This window comes from Urocitellus parryii, chromosome 15, assembly GCF_045843805.1.
Source record: "Urocitellus parryii isolate mUroPar1 chromosome 15, mUroPar1.hap1, whole genome shotgun sequence".
Taxonomy (NCBI): Eukaryota; Metazoa; Chordata; class Mammalia; order Rodentia; family Sciuridae; genus Urocitellus; species Urocitellus parryii.
Genome location: NC_135545.1, coordinates 45,639,907 through 45,663,666, shown reverse-complemented (window position 1 = coordinate 45,663,666; position 23,760 = coordinate 45,639,907). Strand labels below are relative to the sequence as shown.

The window sequence follows — 23,760 nt, the reverse complement described above, 5'->3', positions numbered from 1 at the left end:
GTTGGGCAAATCGAAGGCCACCGGTGCCCTTCCCAGGGCTGGTTTGGTAAAAGGAAAATACAGAAGATGGTTGGCCGAGGCATGGGCTGGGGACCAGCGATACGGATGGTTCTTCCAAGAATCCTGAAGACTCAGTCGTGGACAGAGTGAGGACTGAGGAGTAAGCGAGGGCTTTTTCTTTGTTGATTTTAGGGCGTCTTCTTCATTGCAAATGGCTCATATGAAGAAAGAGGGAGTCTTCCTACTGGGTGTGCATGAAGCCAGGGAAACAATCTTAGTCACAAAGAGGAAGAAGGAAGAAAGGTGACCACAGATGAGATGGCAGGAGATGCAGAAAGGAGCGTGTCCACCAGAAGGTCTCGACTGGGTGAAGCGGCACACAGCCCAGACCCACGGAACAACAGGGAATCACTCTCAAATACGATCAGGGTTTTTATAACAAGTACAGGTTTTCATCCTCTCTGAAGTTCATTTTTAACAGACTTCAAGGCCACAAACTGCCTACTCCTAATACTGAGCAAGGCATGCAGCTTAGCATTTGCTAGGTCAGTCGGACCAATAACGGAATCCAAAGCACATGCTGGAGGAACCTGGGGACAGGGGCACATGTTCTGGGCCTGCTCTCCAGTAGTGGCTTGTAGCTTCCTTACACCCAAGCATATCCGCAAAGTGAAGTGGTACTAAGTGTTATTAAAAGTAGATAAGTAAATAAATAAAGGCACCATGTGCCTTCCTTCCAGAACATTCAGTCCCCTGAAAGTCCAGCAATGGCATGTCATCCCCCAACAGATGACATGAGACGGTCCTTCAGAGGCCAATGCCCAGGTCCACCTTGGCCTCCTGTGCCCACAAGACGACTCACCTGGGTCAGTGGAGGGGCACCTGCGGATGGTGAAGATCTGCCCCAGGTCCTCGTCCTCCTCCGGAAGGCCCTTCTGCAGCCGCTGCAGCTTGCGCAGGCTCTCGCTGCGCTGGTGCTTCATGGAGCGCACGTGCTGGATGAGGTTGAGCTTGGCCTTGGTGGAGTAGTTGCACAGAACGCAGTGGTAGTAGCAGCTCTCGCCCTCCACACCACTCTCATGCTGCTGCAGGTGCTGCAGAGACAAAGCAGAGGGGCATGTCCTGGGTCAGCTGCTGGAAGCCACCACCACCATGCTCACAGCCAGAGGTGTGCCACTGGGGGACAGGCTGGAACAGCCAAATGGGATGATCCATGATAAGGTTCCTTAAAGGGTCCACTTCTCTAGCACCCTCTGAGGAGTGAGGCGACTCGAATTCCCATGTCCCCAATGCCCACTCACAGATGGCTCTCCAGAGTGCTACTAACACCTCTCATCGACTGGGCCCTCCCAGGGTCACTCAATTTTTTTGTACCTTCTTGTACAACTTTTTGTTTTCCTGGCTTTCCCTGGTGCACCTTTCACTCTCCAAAGACCAGATTGGCAGATAGCACAGTCCACCAGCCAAATCTAACCCACTGCCTCTCCTTCCCTCCTTCCTTCCTTCCTTCCTTCCCCTCTCCCTCTCCCCCCGCCGCCTCTCTCTCTGTACTGGGGACAGAACCCAGGGCCTTGTACATACTAGGCACGTGCTCTCTACCACTGAGTAATATCCCCACCCAGCCCTCCACTGCCTGAGTTTGTATATAAGGTTTTATTGAAACACAACCACATCCACTGATGATATACAACCTGTGGCTGCCTCGGAAGCATCAGAGTGAACGACAACGACAGAGACGGTAAGGCCCGTGGAGCTTAGAGCATCACAATCCGGCTCTTTTCAGGCAAAGCCAGCTACCCTCTGCTTTGGTGACAACTGGAGGCCATCACACGCATATGACACCCTAGGTCTATAAACAGTGCCAAGCTGCTGTCTGGCCTTTCCACAAGACAGACAATGAAGGGTTTGTATTTAAAATAGTCTATTGGGAGGATCCAAAATTAGGATTTCCTCTGGATTAAAGAATGACAGAATATTTTCTCCAGAGTGGTTCCCTATCAATCTCTCATGGTCACCTGGCTCATCACTGGTCAATGTCATTGGTCATGGGGTTTACAGAATGGTCACAATTACATTCTCTGTTGTGTTTAGCAGACACAGTACTGAGTTCAGAGCATGAAGGCCCAAAGACCAGCAGGAAACAGCACACACAGGAATGACTCTGGGGTACAAAGTACAGTTGGCATCATGCAAAGAGTTAGCAGACCCCAGACTTCTGTGCCTAGGACTCTTAAAGATCATCCAAGAATAAAATCCACCATGGTTTTGAGTCTCTGGAGAAAGTCATGAAAGCCGTGGCCCCTTTTCCCTAACAGTCAGGGAACCAGCATGCTCCTGTGAACAAAGGCTGTCTTCTTCCTTGCAAATGGCTCATGTGAAAGGAAGAGGGAGTCTTCCTATTGGGTATGCATGAAGCCAGGGAAACAATCTCAAAATGCATAAGTAACTAACCCAAGTCAACCCAGGTAGTGGGAGAGAAACAACCAGAACCTGGGGTTCACCCCCCCACTCTCCTTCATGCACTCAGCCTTCTTCTGGAGGAGTGAATTTAGATGATAATGCAAGCGTTTAATGTGTGCATTGATACTCTGACCTTCCCTTTTTCTCCTCACCAACTCATCTCCACCCTGTCACCCAGGTCTGGCCAGGTACACGACAAATGCCTTGGAATGGCTTTGCGTTGCTCATCTTCTGACCACAGTGCTTCTGCCCCATGTCCATGCCTTGATAACAGTTTCAGATCCTGCTGGGATCCTTTCCTTGTACCACTTATAATGCAAGACACCGAGAAGCTGCAGTGGTTGAAATGTCCTGTGTTCCACATGAGGCCAAAAATACCAGAATGGCTCTACGAGGGCATCCCATCTAATGACACTGCCCAAGGCCCACATACTCAATGCAATAGTCTATGTCCACTGACAAAGTGTGAAAAACCCAGAAGCACACATGCACCTTGCTAGAGGACGAAATATAAATGCACCAACCAGGTGGCATAGCAAACTCACTAGAGGGGACTTGAGGACCTCAAGCATGGGAGCCCACCCAAACATCCCACAATGAATTCTGCCAAGCTGGAGGTCTGGATGCAAAGGGCTTCATAGGCACTAAGGGAGAATGATCACCCCCACCGCCCAAAACGGGTGACTCAACACACTTAAATGTGGAGCTTGGAACAAAATAAAATCCCTACCCGTAACAGCTGCCCTAGAATAATTTCACACGCTAAAAAATTTACAAATCACAACAAAAAGCTAACTTTCTAAAAATAAATGGGAGCTGATTTTTAAGTGGTTTATCTTCGTCATGCCTCTCCACAGACAGGTCTCCTTGCACAGGACTTTGGAAGGAGGGAAGCACCAAGGCCATGTTTTCTGGTGGCCACTCTCCTGGGGAGAAGGATGGTCTGATGGGGTAGAGGTGAAGGAAAAGGTGAGCCTGCCCACGTTCATTCTCCCCCACTTCTTCACAGGCCCCTCAAAAGGCAAAAGCCCGGGTGGGATAGTCCTGGGAGCAACCACATGACCTGGAACTGGGAGCGGGAAACATGTGCAAGAACCAGGAACTAATGTTGTGGGTCACTGAGACCCCAGGAATTCTGCTTGTTAAAGCTTCAGCTAAAACTGAGTGAATCCAAGCTAACAGGGAGAATGACCACAGTCCAAAGCAATACATTTTCATCAAGGGATTTGAGTAGTATCATGAGCTATGAAATCAGAGCAAGAATCACGAAAGCCTCATCTTCCAAACCCATATTACCTCCCCATGAAACAGGATTTCCTCGCAATAAGGCACTGAATTTTAAACATAAAATTTTAATGTGTATGTGAGGATTCGACTCCAAATGGCTGGGGTTTCCAGTCTCTGAGCCAGAAGACAGGGATATCATGGCCAAAGAGAGCTGGATGGGAACTGAGTTGTCAAATGTCTTTTGTCCTCAAATCCAAGGGCTCCTGCGTGATAAAGCTGTATAAATCTTCAATTGAAATAAACATCGTACTGATAACGCTTGCTTTAAAAAAAAAATGATGAAGGTATTTCGAAACCATTCTATCCTGGAGCTCATGCTGCTCAACGGCAATCTCTTATACTACCACAAATTCCTTTGTCTGTAATTTGAGGATCATTTCAGAAAGGAAATAGCCGTACCCCACAATCATGAAGAAAAGAATAAAAGGAAATGAGGAAACCAGGGCCACAGTCTTTTCACTGATAATGGGCATAGGGAACATTTAGGGTCTTGTCTTAGTAATTGATATAAAAGTTTAATTCAAACTTCCAAACTTGCTTTTTTACTCCAAGTTCATTCTCCAAGATGCTAAAAAAATAAAATAAAATAAAAACTCAGGATCAACTATGTCTGGTTTGCTAAAAGACATCTGCTGATAACAGTCACATCCCACCTCAAACTTCTATTTAGAACCTGGGTCTACTGATGATTCGTGTGATAAGTCCTGTTCTCGTTTCTTGCTACTTCTCAGGCTGTCCAACCCGGAGGAAATGGACCCAGGGCCAGCGGCAAGGCCCTTACCTCTGGGCTCTTCTCCCCACCACCCAGTGATTTTTCAGTCTTGAATGGGTCAATTCCTTGATGCTATGGGCCAGCTCCTCCTCTCTCCTGAGTGGCACTGGCTTCAGAATGCCACCCTCAGAACCTGCATAACATGAACCAGCAGCAGAAGGTAGGGCTCGGGAGGTAGAAGGGAACTCCATGGGGCAAGTCAGCCAGCCAAGGACATGCTTTCCCTGTAGAAGAGCAGAGATGTTTTCATTTGGAGAAGGAGGGAGAATAATTTGTTCCTGACCCAGCTAATTAGAATACCCTCAATTGGGATCACAATGTATTTAATTAAATTCACTGTAATATATGAAGAATTCACCAAGGCACAAATCCCAGCGGTACACTCAATACTGGAGCTGCCTCCTCTCAGAGTTCTTGCTCTCCTCGCCAGCCAGGAAATTTTTCTCCCACGCAAATCCTGGATTCCCCGACGCTCCGCCTCTATCACAGGGCTCTCCCAATGGGGAGCTGGGGGGCCCAGGCTTTGCTTTACTTTATCCTCTTTTCTTTACTCTGTGCTCATGATGCCTCCCTGCCTCCCTCTGTCAGCTCCAGAGTGTGGTTTTCAAAAAATGAAAGAAAACGTTAACTTGGGCTGTGGTTAGCGCGCTGCAGCACGGGATCCCCAGGGACCCACCGACGGCTGGCGATGGAGCCCATTTGCTGGGGTTTGTTTCAGCTCAGTTCTAAGAGTCTGCACCATGTGTGTGTAAATAAACACACATACCCACAATATGCCCAACCCTAAGGGCATTACCTGCAGGAGATTCAGGCAGACAGTGGTGACAAAGAGGTCTTGCCAGTGGGTATGAGAAGGCATCTGTTGGGCTCAAATACTATTGTGAGACTATATCACTGGGATCCTGGAAAGCAACAGGGGGCTCCTGGCTCACTTTTAAAAAAAAAGGAGGGGTGGTGGCCCAGGCATGGTGGTGCATGCCTGTAATCCCAGCAGCTAGGGGGGATGAGGCAGGAGGATCACAAGTTCAAAGCCAGCCTCAGCAACCTGGTGAGACCCTGTCTCAAATTAAAAACTAAAAAGGGCTGTGGATGTGGCTCAGTGGTTAAGTGCCCCTGGGTTTAAACTCCAGTACCAAAAAAAAAGGGGGTGGGTGGGTGAGTGAGGGGCTGGAGATACAGCTCACCAGTAGAGAGAGCACTTGCCTAGTACATTCTCAAGGCCCGAGGTTTGATTCCTCAGTACCATTAAAAAAAACAACAAAAACATTTCCCACACACTACTACTGAGGAAGGGTGACCTCCTGAATAAGAAATGAAGAAAGGAAGGTCAAGAGCTAAACAATGAAGAGCTACAACTGAGGTCCACCACCCACACCTGCTCAGCCTGGGCAGCCTCTGCCAAGAGCCTTGAATCCCACTGAAGTTTCCCTGGCTCACTGGCTGGTTTAAAAAGCACCCATGGGGGCTGGGGCTGGGGCTCAGTGGTAGAGCACTTGCATAGCACATATGAGGCACTGGGTTCAGTCCTCCGCACCACATAAAAATAAACAAAATAAAGGTATTACGTCCACCCACAACTAAAATACACACACACACACACACAGCACCCATGGGGGATAGGGGATAGGGATGTGGCTCAGTGGTAGAGCACTTGCCTCATATGTATAAGGCCCTGGGTTCAATCCCCAGCACACCACATGGAAGAGTAAATAAATAAATGCGCCTGCAAAAGGCTGGGTTATAAGTACTGCATAGGTGGAATCAGTTTTTACTGGAAGAAATTTCTATGCTTTGACAACACAATTCACTTCCTAAAAGCTGAGAAGTATCTAAAGGAAGGAAAAAAGATCCAGTTTGACACATATATGGAAGCAGAAAAAGAGCTCAACAATCTCCGTCTTCACCCAATTAACAGTGCGCAGCAAAGACCAGACCATCCTCGGGGCAAGCCATTAGGAAAGTGGGTGACAAGCATGTGGCGGCCAGTCCCCACTGCTGGGAATGTCGGGGGCAGGCTTGCTCGCCCAGGCCAGAGAGCTTTCTTGCACCTCTTTCTGTTCTTCCACAGCTACTCATGTTCTCAAACGCTTGTCCCTGTAGCTGGACAATGACACCCTATGCCCCTGAGACGGACACGTGTGAGGTTCCACGTCCATCTGTGTGACTTCCCTTCTACGTCTGGTTCAGGGAGAAGAACCCAGAAAGGAAAGGCGCTCCCCATAGTAAGAGGCGCCTGCGACAGTGAGCCTGGCACGGAAAATGAGCGCAAAAGGCAAATTAATAATTAAAAAAGAAATGAAGGAACAGAGACCAGGCTGTGTGGCTTCGTGGGATTCTACTCCATTAGTATGTGGTACTCGTTCACCCTGACCAAATACTGAAAGTCAAAGAGGGCTCTTGTTAGAAAATAATTCATCGTGAAAATCAAAAAAATGTGTTCCTGTTACTTGTTTCCCAGGAAAACCAACCAACTTCTGTCAGAGAACATTGATTTCTATAAATCTGGAGGGGCCCCAGCTCCCTCCTCCTCCCCAATAATAGGAAACTTCTAACATCTGGTTTTTCATGCATGGAATGCAAAATATTGATCAAGTTTTGTCACGGCCTCCCCTTTAAAGTAGAAATGGACAAAGTACATTCTGACACACGCGCCCGACTCACCAAGGATGTCTCCTCGGAGATGCACCATGCCCGCACCTACCCTCGCCGCACTTCAGGGTGCAAGTGACATAACCCCATTCTGAGGCAGCTCCCGGGCATCGCTCTGAGCAAGTGGGTTACCCTGGGGGAAACCAGGCAGCTGCTGCTGAGCGGAGAGGAAACCCTGCGGTGGGACCTTCCTGGAAGGCCCCTGAGACACCTGGTTAGACCCAAAGACAAAGGCAGGTGGGAGGGCCTTCATGGACCCTCCTCGGTCCACAAAGCTGAGGGCTCCACGATCGGGGAGGCCACTGGCACAACACCCCCCTGGAGGATAAGAGTGCTGACCACAGCCTGCCAAAGCTTGAGGTTCTCTTTGGGGGAAGGGTATGAAATCTCACCAGCGAACCTGGGGAGAAAGAATGGGAAGGAGGTGGGATCCACACTTAGCCTGCTGGTTTTCCTAAATAAAGAGTAAGCAGGTGATTGCTTGCCACTGGGCACGTGCACCACCTCCCCTTGGCGAAGCACCTACACAAACTGTTTGATTTTCTCTTCACAGCCCCACAAGGTGGGCTGCATTTGGCTCATGTCCTTGAAGGAACTGGAAGCTCAGCCAGGTTATCTGATGGCCTCAAGGTCTCACCGAGCATGTAGCAGTCAAGAGGGGGACCTGGGACTCAGTTCCAAGTCCATAGCCAACAAAGGACACAGTGCTGATCTTGGGCCTTCTGAACCCCAGACTCTCCGGGTCCAGGCATTCACCTTGAAGTCCTAAAAAAGGAATCCTTTCAGATGCACTGAACCCGGGGGATGGGGCAGTTAATTTTTTAATCGGTGCGGTTGAGTTAGCTTCAGATTTAACGTCACATTTTTAGGAAGATGCGTGAAAGGTCAACCTAAATATATACATATTTTCTTGTTTAATCTTGGCTTTTCATCCACTCATGCCCTCGTCCTTGGCACATGCTAATTTAGTCCTATTTCGCTGTAGGAGTCCTGCGGATACCGGAAGATATAAGCCCCAACCACGATTTAGAAGAAAAAAAAGGGAAAAGAAGCAAAAACGCTCCCTAGATCCATCTGTTTGGGTGGCTCTGCCCTATTTTTTGGTTTCTAGGGCAGATTCTTCGTGTCCCAGAACAAGCCACGATGGTTCCCTCTCTGTATCTGAGCTCCAGGGCTGGAGCTGAGACTTCCCATTCTTGCGTCTTTCCCCTACACGAACGACACTGTCTGACTCAAAGTCTCGGTATCAGTGGCCCTGAGCTGTACAGTAAATCTTAGAAGAAAAATCATGGTCTATGACTGAAGCTCTGCTGGGATCTACCTGCCTGGGCTCTGAATGTTTTGTGGAAAAATACAAACAAGGGCACTTGGGGACATGTCAATGCCTTAGCATAACAGATTTCATATCCCTCTTAGTAAAACTCCAGAAAGGAATGTGGTGTCACTGTTCACACATGGGGAGGAAGCTCATAAGGCACACAGGGGTCCTTCCTAAAAATGGTGCCCATCAGAGCATGGCACCATAAGCAAAATGAGGGCTGGTACCATGACAGTCAAATCAGAGCCTGCAGAGCTCAGAATAGAGTGGTTCTAAGTGTCCCCAGGAGCCAACACTGTACTAATCAACCTCCAGGAACCACCCAAAACTCCTGTATCTGAGAATTACCCCCTTCACCAGGGCAGAAGACAGGTGAACGGTGACCTTCTCCATCCACAGAGGTGTACTTCTTCCCTAGCGCCACTCCCTAGCCCTCAAACAACTCCTCACATATACAGAGGGGCCACAACACCCAAGTGACTTCAGCGTCCATTCCACTCCAACATCAAACTGCTGTCAATAATGCTGGCTTAAGCACACTCCAGGTTAAGACAGCACCACTGGGAGGATTCAATGGGGGCAATTCATATGAAAAGCTTAATACAGTATACCTGTCACATAGTTATCCTAATAAACAAACCTGCATTTTAGTTACCTTTTTTTGTGACACTAGTCTTTGGGATTAGGGTTGGAAATGAACTTCATATTTGACATTTCCTTCTTTGGAATCCCCATCCCTTCCCAGATTCCAAAGAGGAACCCCACAGTTGACAGTAAGAAAATCTGTGATATACCAAAATTATGACGTGGACAGGGGATCCTAAGTGCACATTGGCCTACTTCTTCATTATAAAAGGTGCTGAATTTTTCCCTTAAGTAACTCCCCCAAAGTTTTGCTGCTGGTACAGGCAGAGCCAGGATCCAAATCCTATGACCATGCCCTTGCCACAAAACCTATCAGTTCACTGGATCACTACGCCCATTGGGATGCCCATATACTAGAAACGAACAGCACATGCCAACATCTCAGGAAAGAACCAGGGGATGGAGAAAACTCAGTCAATATGGTTGGTAAACACTTCCCTGATTCCCCAAAATTCACACAAAAGGGTTTGCTTATTTCTTTCTCCAACCCCATGATAATCCATCCTGTGGCCCAAACTGGTGTACCACTTCATATGTAAAATGAAAATATTTATATATGCCCAGTCTTCCTCAGAACCCATTTTTAAAAACACATGAGAAAATATACATGAAAATCCTTTGGAAGATGTGAAGGACTACTCAAATATTTAGCACTGTCATGGTCACTGAACCATGAGCCCAGATCTTGCTTTGTCACTGGTGACGGGTGAGTAGGCTAAGGTGGGCCTGGTGGCTTATGATGCAACTGGTGTTCCAGCCCAGCGGTTCTCTAACTTGAGCATGCATTAGAAGCACATGGGGGGCTTGTTACAACACTGAAGGCCAGGCCCCTCCTTTCCAGGGTATCTGATTAAGCAGGTCTGGGTGGGACCCAATAATCTGCATCTCCCAGTTGACATTGCTGTGGCTTAGATAGCAACTGCTAGGGAAAAAGAGACCTCAGTCAGGAAAAGGACATGCCCCACTAGAAGGAGGAGAAACTGCAAGACCTGAAATCTCTGCCCTTGTCTTTTCCCAGAGACTGTTTCAGATTCTAGGAAGGTGCACCAGATAAATCATGCAATGTCTGCACTCAAGAATTCACCTCCTTAATGAAAAAGTCACACAGAAGCCGCTGCCCGCTACTGGCCTGCTCCAGATACTTCATAAAAGTCAGAATTGGCTCTATTCATCTTCCTCTCCCCGTTCACACCTGCAGTCTAAAACTTCCTGGGGCTGTGGTGGGAAGCGTGACTCTTGATGGCAAAGCACGAGGCGTCACTTCTTTCCCCCTTGCTCTGCATCCTGCTGGGTGCACCTGTCCAGATGTCTTGCTGGAACAGAGCCTGTGGAAGAATTTCAACCAAACACGAGAAAAAAAAAAAATGTAATGGTCTTTAAAATTCCTCCCAAGCTCTTGAACTTTCGGGCTGCTGCTGCTAAGAGCATGAATGTGGCGCTCAGACCCAGAGGCTTCTCCCAAGCTCCCGCGATTTGCTGACAAAACCCCTCATCACTTTCATGATGAGAGAAGACAGGGGCAGCGGGTGTGACAGGGACGGGGGATATGGAGTACCCACAGGGCTGACTACTTCTTCGTAAGAATTAATTGATTTTTTAATCTTATTTCCTTTTTCTCTTGAACTAAACGGGAAAAGTGATGGGACGGGGGCAGGAGTTTCCCTTTGCACAAGTGCCTCTGGTGGCCATCATTCTGGCTGCTGTCAGAGTTCTGCCCTTTTCCCTTAAATCATGGGTTTTGCTGAAGGTTGAAAGGGACACTTACACTTGGGGAAGGGGGACAAGGGACCAACAGGGTGAAAAAGAGAAAAATGCTTCTTTGAGGAAGCAGCTGAGTCTAAGCCAAGGGGCCGGGGCACGGCCATCTACAGAGCACAGCCACGTGGTGACTTGGGCTTGGCCAACGATGACATGGCTAGTTTCTCTGCTCTGCTTTTGGGCTCCCCCTCCCCATAAATAACCCAGACAAACACCCTGAGCACTGAGTTTTGCTCTCCTTCCCCCGCTTTTTAAGTCTCATTAAAAGCCGATATTGTTCGGCCTCAAGATGGAGGGCTCAGCATGGATTTTACTGAACGTTAAATCAACCAGCAAGCGCAGCCAGCAAACTCTGTGGCACTTTAACTTTAAATAATGCAATAATTATTGAATTTCCTTTTTATAACTGAAGTGCTGGAATGTAAACAATGGGGCTGTAATTGCAGGAAGGGGGATCAATAGAGGCAATCGTTTTCAGCCATGTTAATTGTAAATACAATTGCTCCAAGATGTCAGCCTTGTTCTTCTTGCTCCCAGAATCATCCTAACGGATGACAGAGTCCAACTTTCCCATTACAGCTGTTCGTTCCTTTAAGAGGTTCTCAATCAGGTCTGATCAATCTGTCAAGATAATGCATGGAGTAAGTAAGACTCTTCCAAACACAGGCTCCCAATCAATAGCCTGGACCAGCTTAATGAGGTGGGGCTAAGGCCCAGAGGGAGGTAACAGCCCCCAGCTTGTGCCTAGGTTTGGCAGGCTGGCTTCCTCGCATGGCCCTGATAAACAGATCAGCCCTTAATGAGGACATTAGTTATGCATGCTTCAGCAAGCAGCAAGGCACCCATCCCTTGGGACAGACGGACAGAAAACAAAATAGATTAACAGAAAACAATATGGTGCCAAATTAGGTCTAACTGAAGACTTTTCCCTCCTTCTCCTGCTTTCCTTAATTGTTCGGCAGAGTGGAGGACATCAATTAATCATTCCAGTGGGCAGGAGCTCAAAGACTGGGAGCATCCCATGGGCTAGGGGACCTCTGGGTATCTGTTCACTTCCCTCAAGCTGTCCCTGAAGATTAACACCCTCATTTCCTCACATCCTTTCCGGATCACAAAGGGGCGGGAGGGTCTCCCAGCATCGACCAGCAGGGGAAAAGGACAAGGCTGAACCCTGAAGTCTGGCAGCCACACAGGTGGGCTGGGGCCTGGAGACAGAGGAGAGCCAACTGCAGCTCCGTGGGGCTGGGGTCCAAGATGCTAAGACCCAAATCTGGTTGGTACTGAGAACCACCGCGCCTGCATGGAAGAGGAGGTGGGAAGCCGAGAGTCTTGCAAGCCACTTCTCAGGGGCCCCGTGCCCTGCAAGGTGAGCAGATGCTGGAGGGGCTGATTCCTCACAAAGTTGGCAAGGAAGGCTCCCCAGAGAATCTGGAGAGTGGCTGTCCCCATGTGGGGCAAGGTGTCCACTGTGGAAGTCCTTGAGAAAAAGCCATGCTGAAGGAAGGTTCTGTCAAGAATCTAGCAATTCCTTTTCCCAGGGGACGCTCAGCTTTTAGCAAGGCTCTCAAAGGGCCTCCCTGGACCCCTGGTATCAGCACTCCAGGAAACCAGACATGCAGATTCTCAGGCCCTGTCCAGGTCCACAGACGTGGGGGGAAGCGGGAGGGGGAGAAATGTGGGTTTCAACAAGGCCCCCAGGTCTGTCTGATGCAAGCTCATTTTGTGACCACTGTCTTAGACCATGGGCCAGGCAAGGCAGTGAGATGACGTTCTGGTATGTTAGAGACGTAATTGGCCAGCTGGTTCTTTCTCAATCAGAAGTAGCTCCGTGTTGAGATATATCTAGAAAATTGTTTCTTTCCCTAAAGTTTGGCTCACAAGAGGAACTATTTACTCTAGCCACTACCTACCTGCTTCCAAAAACAAGGTCTCTGGGAATAAAAGAATCCAAAAGAATATAAAGGTTGTGTGAGAATTCCAGTTTATTAATTGGAAAAAAAGGTGGAGTGGGTTATGCTACTGAATTTCAAAAGTTAATAGTCCCATATTGTGACTGAAGTAAAATGACAATAGCTGGGTTTTGTGGTTTTTGTTTGTTTCTTATATTTTAAAGGTATGGAAGACCAACTAGCAGACTAAAAGAAAGGAAATACTTAACACAAATGACCAGATTCCTCCACTGTACCAAGGCCCAGCTCATGGGCCACTGAGGCTCCAGAGACTTTCTACCTTCCAGGCTCAGTCTCTGGCTCACTGGGCCCCACAGTCTGCCAGAGGCAGCTCTCGGGCTGCACTGACCCCACCAGGGGTCACTGAGCCCTGGCCCTCTGCCACGCCATGAGCAGCATCTCCCAGGCTGGGACCGAGGTGTGTCTTTCTATCCTCAGCACAGCCCCTGATCCCTAGCAGGTCCTTAGAAACTGCTGGCTGAAGGTCTGAACAAACGGAAAATCCTCTCAAGCTCCCTTCTACTCCTGGTCTTGGCTTCCCTTTCAAGACCTGTCAGATCCAGTCCAAACCCACCTCCCCCACCCCAGACTTCAATCCTCTGCTCCAGTTCCCATTTGACCTACCATCTCGGACCTTTCCAACTTTGGTAACTTTTCCTGCTTGAAAACCCTCCCCAAGGCCTCCTTGACAGGCCAGAATGCCAGGGAATTTGCAAGCTCAGCTGAGGGCACTTCCACCAGAAGCCCTTCCCCACACACCTGACGGACAACCATCTCCCTGCCTCTGGGGTCCCACGGCATGAGGCGACCCTGTTGGTGCCCACCACAAATCACTCCTTCGCACACTTGCTTCACACAGGACTTTCCATTCCCTGGTGACTGAGAGGGGAGGTGGGGACTGGAGAGAATAAGTATGTTTGCTAATATTTACTGCTTATTTAAATAAGATTTTAGGGCGGGGGGGGGTAGTAACTGTGAATGACTGTACTCAGTGACTCGCTTTTTTTTAGTATGTGGTGACAAAAGACCTTCCCCTCCCAATCAGCCAACATGTCATCCAGCCAGAGGACAACTTAGAGGTCATCCATATTCTACTCTCCCATTTCTTCTACAGGCCTAGTTAGGTTCCCCACCTAGGTTTACTATCACTATGCTATTTTACCATTAGTTGGCAAGCAACTGCAAGATTTGGATATACACTGGGAAACATCTCGGACATGAAAAAGAAAATCACAGAGGACAGGGAGAGACAGCAGCCTACACAGATGCCTCTCCAGGGGAGAGTCGTAACTCAAGCTGTCAGAACCCAGGACGTGCACTGGTGGGGTCTCTGACACCTTAATAGATAAAAACAACTGCTACATATTTTGGTAAGAAACATAAAGGTCTATCAAAGCCAACGGAGCCGTGTGAAAGTGCTCAGACACCTGCAAGACGGGGCCAAAAGGGCACTCCCAGAACACACAGACTGCAGCTCCACCGTCCCCAGCTCTGACAAGTCAGAGTGGGGAGGACTCCTCTCCACGTACAATGTACACCACACACGAACATCATCATTTTCTGACTGGCTCCTATATGACTGGCTGAGAACCACTGCCGTCTGGACCCTGAGACACGGCAGTATGCATGTTTACCTTCCTGTATGTTCAAATTCCAGGACCCGTGAGGAAGGGACCATTCCCCACAGGGGTTTAGGAGCTAGATGCCCAGATGTGCTCTACCCATCAGCTAATGCCTCCTACCCCTAACAGATCCTCCCAGGGATGGCCAATCACCCTGATCCAGCCTCTGCCACCTGGTTCTGCTCTTAAGCCCTCAGTGGCACGAGATACAAGGTCAGTCAGTGAAAAAAAAAATTAAACTTATTTCTGAATGCTGAAATACAGGGAAGTGTTTCATTGGCTAGCCCACACTGACCACAATAGCCTCTCCTCATGGGCCTAAGCTGGCCGTTCCAACAGCCCAAGAAACGGTGATGAGCCAGGAAGAAGCCAATGGAAGAAGCCAATCTGCTGGGCAAGGTGGCCAGGGAGGGGCGGGACACCAATTTCACTCTGGACAGATGACAGTTCACAAAACCTGCTGGATGGCTAGGAGGGACTTTCCTCAGTGAAACTCAAGTTCAAAAACAAAAAGCAAACAAAAAACTACCTCTAAAGAACTGGCAAGTGGTTGGAAAGCAATGCATTTAGCAAAATGGTGGGGACCAGAGAGAGGACGGCTACCATCCTGCCAACCACAAAGCACCAGGAAGCTCTGCACACTAGGCACGTCAGCAGTTTCTATGCGGCGGGGACACGGTGACGTCTGGACTGGGACCTGCTGGGCACCTTCCTGGGCTACAGTATTAAGAGGCAGCCAGGCGCTCATCACCCCCACCAAATGGCAGATGCCATCTTTTTGGAGTCTCAAGCCAGCGGCCTGCTCTCCGAGTATTCATATAGTCCGTGGATGCCCTTTTTAAAAGGCTAAAGTCTTAAAACACAAATCTTTCAGTGACCTTTCCGTGTTATAAAAACCTAAGGCCAAAGAACCCCAGGCCAGCCCCCGCTGACGGCAGGGCCTGGATTCTCCTAGTGGGGACTCTTCTGGCTTCCACTCCTCTATTCCCCATTCGCCTGTCCACATTCCCGCTTCCTGCTACCCACTTTCACCTCCTGCGAGAATGAGAGAACATTTGTCATCTCTAAAAACTTCTGTCATCATTTCCTCTCTGTAAGTGACAAAGGTCCTCCACTACAGGTCTCCTCACGGGTCCCCTGCACCACCCTTGTCTGCAGGGGCTGCACCAGCTCTCTGTCCTAACGGCCCACTGTGTGTGCAGGTACACGCACCTGTGCACTGGCGCATGCCACCCCTCCCTCGTGCACTTCCATCCAGCTCATCTCAGGTCCTCCCTCCCCAGCGCCCCACCCCCCACCCTGTTTCTATCTGCAATGGTGCAAAAGCTCCTCCTCGGAACTCAAAGTCTGGATCACTCTGAGGCCTTTCTACACTGCTGTTCTGTGGCTGGTTAGGGACTTCATGTACACAGCACATTGGCCCTCGAGGGCAGAAGGTTCTTGAAGGTAGGGACAGTGCGCCCTCCCACTCAGTGCTCGACGCCAAGGACCAGAGGCTCTGACACTAAGTCATCTCCAGCACAAAATGAGGAATCATGCAACATACACTCAAGGGGTCGTGGGGCTGGGGGAGTAAAGCCAGGTGAACGTGCTTCATAGGTGGTGAAGCAAAATGATAAAGCAGAGTCGTCAGGTGGTGATGATCTGGTCCAGAGGGGCCTGAAGACTCGGGGAGCCTTGGCCACCTCCTGATTTCACTGGGGTCCTTGGTCCACACAAAGACGAATTAATTACTCGATCGCCCGTTCACTTACCTCGCTAATGAAATCACTGGTTGTGCTGGGGAAGAACCTGTTAGGAGGACTGCCTTGCCTCTGGGTGTACATCCTGCTGGTGCCAGCTGCATTCCCCAGCGCCAACATGACTCATGAGATGACACAAATTGCCAACGGGCTTTGTTATTACGTGACCTTCAGCAAGTCACCCTTCCGTCCCCGCTTCAGCACTAGGATCTGGATGGCAACACTAGGAACCTACTTGATGGCATTATCATGAGGAATGATGATGGAGCACGGTACTAATGACTGGGAAGCACTCCGTCTTTGTAGAGAGCTATATTACTTAACATTTAGAATAATACCCACTGTTTCAGGTTGAGAAAGCATTCAGATTTTAGCTAAACTGAAGGCTGCACACATCCACTAATGAGCAGCGTCCTTCCCACAGAAATGTTGAAAGCTACTCAGTCTCCTGAATAAAATGACTAGCAGTACATTAGCGAGGGTCTGAGGCAGGGTTAGTTACCATGAAACCAGGGTCATTGCATTCAACATCTAATAAGCAAATTCTTCAGATCACAGAAATAAACCAGAGCCAGCCAAGCTGACAACAATTGCTTTTAAGGATGGTGTGGGTAGAATAATGTCTTAGTCCACAGCTTCCCCAGGATTCATTAAAATACAGCCTCATAGAAGACACTTTTCTCTTAGACCAGGGATCACCAAACTTTTTTCTGTGAACATCCAGATGGTAAATATCTTGGGTGCTGAGGGCCACACCCTCTCTGTCACAACAACGCAGCTCCATGGGCATGGCACAAGAGCAGTGATGGATGATAGGCAAGAGGATAAGTGCGGCTGTTTTCCAATAAAACTTTATTTATAAAAGTAAGAGGCTGAGCTGGTCAGTGGCACATACATACAATCCAAGCAACTTGGGGGGCTGAGGCAGGAGGATTACAAGTTAGAGGCCAGCCTGGGCAATTTAGCAAGACCGTGTCTTGGCATTCAAGAAAGAAAATAGAAATAAAAAAGGAGAATAAGAAGATAACACAAACAGGACTAGGGATGTAACTCAGTGGTACAGTACCCCTCGGTTCAATCTCCAGCATTTCCCTCACACACACAGAAAAGAAGCAGATGGCTGGCTGGATTTCCCCCTCTGTGGGTAGTGTGCTGATGCATGATCCAAGTTGAAAAACTGACCCAACCGTTTGGAATATCACATGCCTGGTTTCAAGGAAGAGGGGCGAAGACCCGTTGTACACACACATGTGCATTCTTTACTAAGCAAAACAAGTTTCTAATGACTTTTGAAACTTGGTAAAAGTCAGGCTTGAAAACGTCATATAAAAATTAGCTGTTTTTAAACTGAAGGTCAACACCTACTCAAGAATCATTCAGCTCTGAATTATGAAATGACTTGAGAACAATTCACCTTCATCCTTGTTTCCACACTCCCAACATAAGGCCCTCTGCCCGAGAGTGCTTCTACCACGCACCCTGGTGCTCAAGTGGTCTGGCCACAGTGAGTGCTGCTGCACCAACAGGGGTCAAGGTCAGTCATGTGTTCTGAGCACAGCAGTAGCCGTAACCGACTCCACTTTTACCTAAACAAATGATGGAATTATCAGCAGCAAAAATGAGGCCAGGCCGGCTACGGTACCCTCCAGTAGCTGCAAACCACCAGGGCTCTACAGAGCCAGGAAGCACAGAGAAGGGGGAAACTCGCTGACCGTCCTGCCTGGCTTCTCCCTCCTCGCCACGTTCACTTCCTGAGCACCTCTGTAGAGCAGGACCCTAGAGATGATCCCGACATCCAGAACCCAAAGATCAGGGGGTCTGGGCTTAGAAAAATACTACACCTAAACATGTTCTCAACCACACTGTCTTACCTGTCTCCAGTCTTGTGTCGACTTTCCACAGTTCAAATGATTCCCACAACTACCATGTGACACCAGGGGTGGGGGACAGGGAGGGGCTAGGTGTCTTTCTTCTCAGTGTCATGGACAGGCAAGAAAGCTGAGTCACTGAAAGTGACCCTGTAGGTCTGTGCTGAATAACCCTCTATGTTTTTTAAGAATTCTGACTAAATGGCGAACATTTTAAAAATTCATCCATTTCCCATGCAATCAAGATGTTCTGCCTTTTCGAAAGAAGTATGTGGCCCTACTGGTTCCACACTCCTTCAAGTCGACAATTATTTAGACAAGACACGGCAGGTGCCCTCCGGCCTAGCATGTCACCCATCTGTGATACCCGAGTGCCCCCCCCCCCCCCGAGGCATTGCGTTTGCAACCTGGGGTTGCACCAGATGTAAAGGAGAGAAAGAGGCCTGCAAGCGGGGGTCATGGAAGTCGACCCAGGTCTTCTAGTCCCAGTTCTGTGACACCATGCTGTGCCTTGCTGTGAGTGATCAATTACACAGACCCCCCCCCCAAAAAAAAATACCCAGGGCTTCTGTGTTGAGCTATACTCTGCTAAACAGGAGGCGGGGAGCTGAGCTGAGTAGAGGCAGGCGGTGAGGGAGTTCAGAGTGAAGGCGGCTGCCTAAGGGAAGGAAGCCAACTTAATTCTGCCACAGGAGTTAATATTTGTTAATTGGTAGAAAAAGGTAAAATTAATGAGGACATTAACATAGCCATTTAAAAACAGCTCCATGTTTCCCCCATTGTAACACATGGAACTATCAGGAAGTAATTGAGGGAAAAGGACACTGTCAATTCTCAATTATCTGCATGAATGAAGCGCTCAGTGACACGGATAATCCAAGTCATTTACATTTGGATTTAGAAAGTAACATCTTTTTCCTTCGGAAAACTTACCTTCCTAATTACAGCTTGCTGAGTGTGATGGCGAAATCAGTTTACCTTCTCGGTGATCGAGGACAGCTGCTGGGCAGGGATGGAAAGCTCAGGAGTTTTCAGACCTGCCACGGATAATCCAAGGCAGATCAGAGGTCCCCAGTGGCAGCTGGCCGGTACCCGTAGCCATTAGCCACGTGTGACCATTAAACTTAAATTAGGTTGGGTACAAATTAAAAGTTCAGGTCCTCGGTCACTCTGGCCACAAGTGCTCAGTGGCCATGTGCGGCTACTGTGCTGCACAGCACAGTTGCAGGATACTGCTATCACCACAGAGAGTTCTAGTGGGCGGGGCTGAATTCCAGATCTAGGATAACCTCTGGGTCACCTGGACTAAGCCGAGAGTGGGGTAGGGAGGCGTGGTTTGACGCAAACAAAAGGGACATTCTCCGGTAATGGAGACTCTGTCCAGGGAATAACACAGAAAATAAGCATTCCACTCTAAGTAAAATGAGGCTTTTTAATTAACAAAGCAGAAAATGAGTGGATAAAAGGCGAGGCGAGAAAGGCCGATTTTAAGCAGTCGTCTGCCTCTGGTACCTGCCCTGAGCAGCCAGAGGGCCTCCGCGGCCTCCACACTGGCTGAAGGGTGGAGAAGGGGGAGGTCGCAGCCCCCAAGCTCAGCTGCAGTAGGTGCCTGCTCAGGTGCCACTGGGAGCTGTGTCAGGCCCAGTGTCACTTAACATCCTCATTAATTATCTTGAAAGGAGAGGGTTAGTAAACAGCAAGTTAATTAAATTCTCAGATGATGCTAATTTGGGAGGCTTTAGAAAGACTGGCAAGGGCAGAGGCAATAGAAATGGGACCTGGATGGGTCAGAAGCGTAAGTGGAAAATAAAATTCAACACTGGCTGAACAAACACGCTTTAAATAAGTCTTAGGGAAGAGCCAACATGTGTCCAGAAAGAAACTTTTTTTTTTTTAGAACACTGTACTATAATTAAAAGGTTGGAAATTTCTAAGGTGTGTAATCGGGATGGGAGTTCAAAAGACGGCTTAAGACATTTAAAAAAAAAAAAAAAAAACAGAAAAAAAAAGCACAGGTGCTTAGAAGGGAGTCCAGAGGAAGCCTACGTTGAACTGTCCCTGTCCTTGGGAGGTGGCCTGGAGCTGCCACTCTTCACCCTCCTGTTGTAAACTGATGGAACATTTTTAAACCAGGGGCACACACCATGAGGTTGTTTGTTTTTAACTTTGCAGCCTGGAATCAGTGTAGATTCCTGGAAGAGTTCCTACGCCCTTTCTGTAGCTTCCTCTGACATCAACACGCTCCTCCTCCACATCTGGAACATTTACCCTAAGAAACTGAGGTGGGTTCCTTTCCAATACTAAACCATAGGCTTTGTCCCAATGTCACCAGCTTTTCCCACGCATGTCCTTCTTTTGTCCTGGGATCTGGATCAAGAACTCGCGGGGCACTTAGTTGTCATGGCTCCTTGTTACAGTTTAAATGTGAGGTGTCCCCCAAAGGCTCATGTGTGAGACAGTGCAAGAAAGCTTAAAGGTGAAATGACTGGGTTATGAGAGTCTTAACCTAATCAGTGTATTGATCCCCCATGGGGATTCGCTGGGTGGCAGCTGTAGGCAGGTAGGGTGGGGTTGGAGGAGGTGGGTCTCTGGGACCTTTGGGGAATACATTTTGTCCTTGTTGAGCAAATCTAGTGTGTTCTCTCCCCCCCCCCAACCTCCTTCCAAGAATCACGTCCCCAGCTGTCTCCTCCATCACACATTTCCATCATGATGTTCTGCCTCATTGCAGGCCCCAAGGAATGGAGTTGGCCATCTACAAACTGAGACCTCTGAAACTTTGAGCCTCAAAATAAATTTCTCCTCCTCTAACTGTTCTTGTCAGGTTTTTTTGGTCACAGTGGTGAAAAAGCCGACTACAACATTCCTCCATCTCCCCCAATCTGTGAGAGGTCCCCTCTCTTTGTCTTCCATGACCTGGTCACTTTGGAAGGGAGCTGGTCAGGTATTTGTAGGGTGACCCTCTGTGTTTTTTCCTAATGAGACTGAGGTTATAGATTTTTGCAAAAAAAAAAAAAATCACTGAGGGAAAGTACTCTTCCTGTCACATCGCCTCAGGGAGTAGATGACATCAACTTGACATCACTGTGACATTAACCTTGATCACTCAGTTAAGGAAGCATCTTCCAAGTTTCTGCAATGGTAAGTTACTCTTTTTACCACCTTTCCATTCTTTATTCTTTAGGAAATAAATCACAAAGTCCAGCCCAGAATCTGGCTGGCAATAAAACTCCACCTTCTGGTTACTGCATTATTAAATAAAAATAAAAATGTTTTGTAAAAGCGATAAGCTTCATTTTGTGCAAACAGATGTTTCTAATGGAAAGACCCACTTAGAAAGCCAGAGTGGTTGTCTTTTTTCTTTGTCTTTGTTTGAAATAGTTGGCTTCTCAGATCCTCGGAACCCTCATGACACACTAGCCAGGGTCCCGAGAACTTAGGAGTATTAACTCATTCAATCCTGATGCATGTGATGCTGCTGCATTACAACAATCCACTTCAAATTAGAGAGGGGGAAACACAATGTAAGGAGGTTAAGTCACCGTTCATGTTAACATAGTCCCTGTGAAGGGACTGGGGCAGGATCTGCACTCAGACTCTAGAAACCATCCCATCTACAGACCCCCCTGTCATCCTGCCACTTGCCATACAACTCCCCAAATTTCAGAGCAGTCCAAATGGAATAGTGCTGTGGCATTCTCAAAATGTCAACACCATAAGGCTAAGGAGGTCCCCAAAAATGAGATGATCCAGGAGTTGTTTTGAAAGAAGACAGACCTCCTTCGTAGAGTGGCAAGAGATATGAACACCTGAGCTGGTAAAGGCACTATCCATCAACAGGTGTGGGAGATGCTCAAGGTCCCTGGATCACAGTGCTAACGGATCTCTGAGCCCATTTGTCACACACAGAGACCTGGGACTGTCTCCACCAATAACATTGACTCTCTCCGCTAGTCTGAGGCTTCACTGTGTAGACACAGTAATAATGCAGAGGTCAGAAAAAGCAATCAACAGCCAGCCAGAGAGGAGAAACCCACCCCACGACACCAAAAATCTACAACCTGCAAATGTATACATGCTGGCCTGTTTAACGCCACCTGTTCAATATCTGACAGCCCAACATTAAAAAGAAGCAAGGTAATCAGCTGCTTCTAAAAATGATTTCCTTCCAAGAAAGGAACCAAGGATGCTCAGGCAAGAACCACCACGACCCTCCAAGTAGCCTATCATGCAAAATCCCAGTGCTGATCTTAACCACTGTCCTTCGCCACAGAGAATATATGAGTGTGTGGGAAGAAACCTAACGCCTATCCCTTCTATGGCCAGGCAGAGATCTAAGCCCTGTTCTAAGGATTAACCAAACTGTAGAGGAAATTGCTTAACATCTCAGTGTGTTCTTTCCCATGCATTTGCAATGTTTCACTTAATCCAGAAAAAAAAAAAAAGTAGCAATGATGAGAGGAACACTCATTACAACCTGGGAATTATGGACTGGAAATACATGTGGCAAAAATTCAAAAGCATTAAGCAGTTTGTTAAGTGTTTAGAAAAGATCAGTCAATTGCCAGAAGTAAATGCAAGCTCACTAAGTGCAGAATGAGTGACTATATCCTTGCATCCCTCTTTCTTCACCTCCCTGTTTTCCCCAAACAAAATGGAAATTTTTCTTTTTAATTTGGTACCAGGGACTGAACCCAGGAATGCTTAACTGATGAGCCACATCTCCAGCTCCTTTTACTTTTAGACGGAGTCTTGCTAAGTTGCTGAGGCTGGCTTTGAACTTGCGATCCTCCTCCTGCCTCAGCCTCCCAAATCGCTGGGATTACCACTATGCCCAGCTACTACTGCTGTTATTACGACTATATCAACATGTCAGAAAACTAAAAATGAATGAAATTCCATTTTGTTTCTGGTTCCTCATGAGCCATCTGGAAATAGGAGGTTCTGGCTATGGTATGTAAGGTGTCTTTGAATTCAGGAAGGTTATCCTAAAGAATTCTGATTGTGAATCAAAGTCAATCTGAAGGCAGATGTCTATAGTAAAATACGGTTATCTAATTAGACCTTTCTTGACTAACATTTCTAATAGATTTGAATAGACATGGTGGTCACCGAACCAACAAAGTCTATAGGAGTCACACAGAGGAGTAAACAAGTGAAATTAAAATCATGTTAAAAAGATGACTGACAAAAACTGTTATACTTTAATTGCACTTTATCAGGCAGTATCCAAATAAAATATTTAAGGCAACTGTGTGCAGGCCCAAGTCAAGGCAAATTAATGAATCAAGAGAAAAGTCTAGGAACAGACCCAAATGAGAATTTAGTGGGTAACACAACAGCTTCTCCAGGCACTGTGGGAAGGATGGGAGGATTGCTTAGTCAATGGCAATGGGGTTGATCACTAATGGAGAGAACTACAGACAGGGAGATCCTTGTCACACAACTTATACCAAAATAAACCCCACATGGATCACCAAGTGTGAAAACATGAAGCCAGGAGAGGAAAAGGGAGATATAAGGGAACACGACCACGTGGGGGAAAGGCACGTCCAACTAACGAAGGGGAGGAAAATGAAAATGCAAAGAGTTCGCCATGTGCATGTTTTAAACTTGGGAATCTCAAAACATATCACCACCAGTGAGAGATGAGGAAGAACGGGCTCAGGCACCATGGCACAGGGCAGAGA

At 47.9% G+C, this 23,760-nt stretch overlaps 1 protein-coding gene across 2 annotated transcripts in view; it reads right to left on the bottom strand.

Moving 5' to 3' along the window:
* The window catches only part of Zfhx3 (zinc finger homeobox 3), a 230,880-nt gene that overhangs the window by 94,145 nt on the left and 112,975 nt on the right, over nucleotides 1–23,760 (bottom strand). For both annotated transcript variants that reach the window (XM_026399203.2, XM_077793358.1), the window contains exon 4: nucleotides 863–1,094. In XM_026399203.2, coding sequence (XP_026254988.2) covers nucleotides 863–1,094 — 232 coding nt within the window. The remainder of the gene's footprint in view (nucleotides 1–862; nucleotides 1,095–23,760) is intronic.